The sequence below is a fragment of the Notamacropus eugenii genome, chromosome 1, assembly GCF_028372415.1.
Source record: "Notamacropus eugenii isolate mMacEug1 chromosome 1, mMacEug1.pri_v2, whole genome shotgun sequence".
NCBI classification, from domain to species: Eukaryota; Metazoa; Chordata; class Mammalia; order Diprotodontia; family Macropodidae; genus Notamacropus; species Notamacropus eugenii.
The window spans coordinates 545,872,092-545,878,352 of record NC_092872.1 but is presented as its reverse complement, the minus strand read 5'-3'; the positions used below and the strand labels follow the sequence as shown (position 1 = coordinate 545,878,352).

General features: G+C 33.1%; 1 protein-coding gene across 1 annotated transcript; it reads right to left on the bottom strand.

Annotated features, from left to right (window-relative positions):
• Nucleotides 1–4,336: 4,336 nt before the first annotated feature.
• On the bottom strand, nucleotides 4,337–5,293 carry LOC140527385 (olfactory receptor 6B9-like). Its single transcript, XM_072644285.1, has one exon. It carries the CDS (start codon nucleotides 5,291–5,293, stop codon nucleotides 4,337–4,339), a length of 957 nt encoding a protein of 318 aa, XP_072500386.1.
• Between the last annotated feature and the right edge of the window lie 968 nt (nucleotides 5,294–6,261).

Genomic DNA, 6,261 nt, shown 5'->3' with positions numbered 1-6,261 from the left:
GAAAACAAAAATACCTACAGACTTAGAGGAGCTTCCATTCTATTGAGAAAATGCAAATTTTAATAATTAATTTTTGATTGTGGAATAATATGATTGTTTAAGTCACTGTAAGTAGCATGTAGTGGCCTAAACTCACCATACATCTTTCCATTTTCCTTTGGGTCACCTTTCATTTTGATTGTTCTGAGACTGTGTTACTTTATAATTCATTGCCATAAAGCAGTATTGTCAAACTTGAATAGGAATGGGAGCCACTAAACAACATATAAGGATCCCCGACGGTCTCATATTTGCTTAGTTTTAAAATGTGACCTTGTTTTATCATGTTATTTATTTATTTTATTAAATATTTCCCAATTATACTTTGATCTGGTTCAGGTGGCACTCAGAAGTGTTATGCCTAGTAACTTTGGGCAAAAATCACTTCACTTTACCGTCACCTCAATTTCCTCATCCCTAAAGTGAGTGAAGAAAATTAGATGATTTTATCTTTTATCTTTAAAGCCCATGGTTCTCATACTGGTTAATTTTTGGTTAAGTTCTTTTTCCATCTGCATCAAGCTATAGAAAATGAGTTAAAGGCTATGTCAGGAAAAAGAGGGTTCAATGTGTACTAGATGTACTATGGAGAAAAGAGCCATTTCAGGTAGTCCTTAAAGAATGATAGAATTTGGAAAGGTGGAAGGTATTTCAGGTAGAAGAAAAGAAGTAAATATATGGAGATAAGAAAGAGCACTATGGGAAACAAGAAAGAAACTGATCTTATGAGTTTGTCCTTAGATTATCTTCCCTATATTATTTGAAGTCCTTATATTGTCTATAAATTTCAGGATCTGTACTTTCTCTAAATTTGTCCCACTCTTTGAGGAAAACCTTTCTGAAAATCCCTTTGTCATGTACACAAAAGGTTATAAAATATCTGGTGATAAAAGTAATCTTTAAAGTTTTATTGATTTTTTAAAAAATATTCTAGTCATTTCTCAATGTGACCTTATAATTAACTTCATTGATTCCACCCTTGTAACAACAGAAAGACAATCAAAACAACTATAACTGTTATTATATGCAATATTTTCCACTCTCTACTTAGGAGGGTGGAAGTATGTTTCATTAATTATTTACTATAAGTACTCTATACTCAGTAGATTTTTACGCATTAAAAGTTACATTATTGAAGTCATTGCACATATTCATATGTATTCTACATGTCTACACATATATGTATATGTATAAATATACATATATACAGACACACATGTGTATGTGTGTGTGTGTGTGCAACCTCCTCTGTTCTACTTATTTTTCTCTGAACCAATTCAAATTATCTAATGTTTCTTGGAGTTCTCCATAGTCATTGTTTCTTAAGATACAAGACTACCCAATTACATTAAAAAATCCATAGTTCATTCAGCAGTTCCCTAGTAGAAAGTTGTCTACTTTGCTTCTGGTGTTTTTGCTGTCTTTAGAAGAAAAAAAAATTTGTTTAGAATATTTTTCAATATATGGGAACTTCATTATTTTCTTTGATATGCAAATTGCATATACCTAATAGAATCTCTGAGGCAACATATATAAACATCTATAAAATTTTTAATAATTCACATTAATTTTTGAGGACCCTAGGAACAATTCATAACTCCACTGGCAGTATAGTAGTATGCTTGCCTTCCCATAATCTTTTTATTAAATGTTAATTATTTCTTTTTTTATCTCTACTAATTCAGTAAACATCAGGTGAAACATCAGAATTATTGTAATTTGCATTTACCTTTTGAGTTGTAATCTTTTTCTTATGGCTGTTAGTTTGAATTCCTTCTTTTGAAAGGAATTCACAGCTGTTAGTCATTTATCAGAGACTGATTCCAATAGCTCTCTCTGTAACATATATTTACATATATTTACACATATATATATATACATATATATATATATACATGAAATTAACATACATAGATATATTTGTAGCAATTCTCTATATACCTTGGGTACAATACTTTTGCCCCAGACCTATTGGATGCAAAGATTTCCCCACACACACACATACAAAATAGTTTCTTTTCTAAATTTATTTTGTTTACAAAATGTTCTTGACATTACATGATCAAATTTATCTGTTTTTTTTTAACACCTCAGTTCCTTGTTGGATGCATGAAATAAGTATTGAGTGTTTTTTATGTCTCAGACACTGTTTTAAGAGTTTTACAAATATTGTCTCATTTATCTCATTAATTGTAAATAATACTTTTGCTTGAACACAGCAGGCAAACTCAGTCTAGTTGTAAAGACAAGGCCTCTATAAAATCAATTATTCATTTCTGTGTGATACCCTTAGTATCCAAATTAATCTATTAGCAGCCACTAGAAAGCATCTGATGGCAAGATAGATAGTATAAAGGACTTCAATTATCTTGGTTGGTGGCCATCTTTTCACCAAATCCAAGACCACTTGAAAAAATGTGAAAGAAAGAAGAGATCTCCTAAGGACCAAAATGTGCAAAGAATCTGAATGCCTGTCACACCCTGGATGAATGGCCTTGCAGTAAAAGTTAATGAAGGCCTTTTAAGCAAAAGAACAACCTTATTGGGATGGCCAAAGAATTAAGCAACTTGTTTCCATAAGTAAAATGTTTGCTTTCTTTAGAGAGACTAGAACATTGCATATTTAGTAGCAATGAACTCCTAGTCCATAGGCAAAGCTTACTATGTCTTTATTGTTGCCAGAAAATCTGGAGCAACAACCACTAACCTTAACTCCTCTATCCAGAGTTGCAAAAGGTCCTTTAATTTAAAAAAAAAAAAAATTAAAATTATATTATATTTAATTGCATTTTATTTTAAGATATAAATAGCTGGTCTAAACATACTTTCTGCCAACTATAGTTTTTTTTTTCAAATGTTCTTATTAAATAGGCACTTTCCTATCTTTTCATGACCAAAGTTTGTGTACTTAGATTAGTGTTATTACTAGGTGGAACAGTGGATAGAGTCAGGAGGCCGCGGTGTTAGGAATTTAAACTTAGAAACTGACTAACTATGTGACCCTGAGCAATTCATTTAATCTTGTTTGTCTCAATTTCTTCATCTGTAAAATTAGTTGGGTAAGAAAATGGAAAACCACTCCAGTATCTTTACTAAGAAAATCCCAAATGGGGTCAGGGGGAATCAGATATAACTGAAACAACTCAACAACTGGTTTTGTATCATGCTCAGTTCAGTAAATTTCACTGACTTACTTTTCTATTCTTAAATGACTACCATATATTTTCATGAATATTGCTTTATAAAATTGTTCTAGATGTAGAAATTCTAGGGCCCTTTCATTCCTAGTTTTTTTTCTTCATTATTTTCCCTAAGATTCAAAAATTTTTGGAGTTTCTAAATTAATATCATGGTTATAATTAGATATATATGTAACCAAATGAATATTTGATTAGACTAATAGTAAATCTGTAAATTCATTTAGATAATTTCCCAAATTTATCATACTGACCTGACCCAATCATGAATAATGTATATATCTTCATTTATCTAAGTCTTTTATTTCTGTTAAGCACCGTTGCTTTATCCTTGTACGTATTCAGATGATCTCCAGTGATTCTTCATTGAAATAATTGTAGTTCTTGGTTTTTGAAATTTACTTCTGCTCATCTTTTTTTCTTCATCACTTGGAATTCAAAAAATTAAACCAACGTAAATGAAATTTAAGTAATTATACTGTCAAATGATTTTTCCAGTAAGTTTGCAACATTTTATTTCTGAAGTTATTAAAGCTTAAAACTGCACTAAGACTTTGGAAAAGCATGCACTTATAATAGTCCCTTATATAGCTTGTGTATCAGACATTCTTCAGAGATATTTCATGTAAATATTTTTTTACCTTTTACCAATTTCTCTTCCTATTAAAGTATTTTTTCCTTTAAAAGTTCTCCAATTTTACATAATTGGAATGGTCTATTTCATCTTTTATGATTAATTTTGTTGGTTATGTTTTAAAACTTTTTCTGACATGCTTTCTTATATATATTTATTTATTTTAGGATTTTTATTGTGAATAACTACGGTACCTTTCTCAAAGCTTTTTTGCATTTATTTATGTAGTCATATATTTTAAATTATATTTAATTTTGTATGGTTATTATAGTAAATGTAATTGTAAATATGATAATTGACATTTAATATTGAATAATTCTTGCATCTCTGCTGCAAATCTCATTCGGAACTTACTTACATTCTTTACTTCAATGTTCAATAGATAAATTATTCTATAGATCCCTTTGTTTACTTTATCCCAGATGAGTTTGGTTATCAGCACCATACTTGACTCACAAATAGGAGTTTAGAATGAGGAATCTCTTAGGATTATGACCCAGCTACTGCTCAGGGTCTTTCTGATGGCACCTTTGACCTCTTGATTCCTTAGGCAATAAATGATAGGATTCAGCATAGGTGTGAATACTACATACGTGGCTGAGATCAGTTTGTTGGAGTTAAATGAAGCAATAGCCCGGGGCCGAACATACATAAAAATTACAGCCATGTAAAAGATTATCACCACTGTGAGGTGGGAACCACAGGTGGAGAAGGCTTTTTGCCTTCCAGAAGCTGAGGGGATGCGCAGGACAGTGGAGATAATGAAGCCATAGGAGAGAACAGTGGCTAAGAAAGGGAACACAAGGATAATAATGGCTAGAATAAAATCCACCATCTCAGCCATGGAAAAGTTCTTGCAGGCCAGTTTGAGGATGGGAGAAACATCACAAAAAAAGTGGTTTAACACATTGTGACCACAGAAGGTGACACATGAGATGAAGTACACCTTGATTATAGCAATAGAGAAGCCACATACCCAGGAGATGGCAGTCAGTTGGATACAGAGTTCTATGGTCATGATGACTGGGTAGTGGAGTGGTTGGCAGATTGCTACATAACGATCATATGCCATGGCAGCCAGGAGTACACACTCTGTGCAGGCAAGTGAAAGGAAGAAGTAGAGTTGAGTCATGCAGCCCAAGAAGGAGATGGTATTAGGGTGAAGAAGAAAGCCAGCCAGCATCTTGGGGACAGTGACAGAAATGTACCATATCTCCAGGAAAGACATGCTACCCAGAAAGTAGTACATAGGCTTATGGAGGGAACCATTAGCCCAGACAGTGAGGATGATAACCAAATTTTCCACCAACACTAACAAGTAGGTTCCAAGAAAGAGGATGAAAAGCAGAATCTGAAGCCAGAAAGAAGTAGGGAAGCCCACAAGGATGAACTCAGTCACCTTACTGATGTTTTCTTCCAACATGGTCAGGATGCCAAGAGGCTATGAGGACCTACAATGGTAATGGAACATTGAATGGTGAGGAATAAGGTGTTAGTAGTAGCTATTTACCTCCCAGATAGAATCTATTCTTTTATTAATCTAAAACCTTATGTTGGTCATCATCTACACCAAGTATCATAAAAATTCCTTATAATTCCTAGGTTGTCTTTAAGAGGAACCAGTGAGCAGAGTAGATTCTATAACCAGTTCTGACCTAGATCCAAGGTCAGGAATTATGAAATTCATTACAATGACACAGGATTCAGGAGTGAAAGAGTAAATCTGAGTCACAAATAGTGCATCAGGCTGAATGAGAGAGTGTGAGATAATGATCACTTTGAGATCCCTTTTTACCTCAACAGTTCATCTTGGTAATTCCCTCACTTTTAGGAGCTCATGTGACTTAGATAAGTGTCCACATATAGACAGGGACATAGACTATGGATACTAGCTCAGGAATTTTAACTGCCTTTGGTCTAAAGACAGAAAAAAAGTGAGGAATCTGGGTCAAAAGCCAGATAATCACACATTATTCACTTGATAATAATTATTATTACTATTTAAAGGAATCAGAGTTCAATAGAAAGCAGGCACAATTTGGATACATGGGATCACAGGATCATAGATTTAGAAATGGAAGGAATATTAAATGTCATCTACTAGAACTCTTTCATTTTACACATATGTGGGAAAGGGACATGGATTTAGTATCACTGTTAAGTTAATGTAGTTACAGAAAATACGGGGATAGTAATACGGTATTACATCAAGCTCTCTTTCAAACTTAATCAAAGAATTCATCTACACTTCATTAAAGGAATTCTCCTAGGTCTCCAGCTGGATAGGTTCATTTTTACCGTTAATTTAAAACCTCCATATATGGATCTTACTGAGCTGCGAATGGGGGTTGCTGGGTACGAAACCAAATCAACTCTATTTCTATATAACTG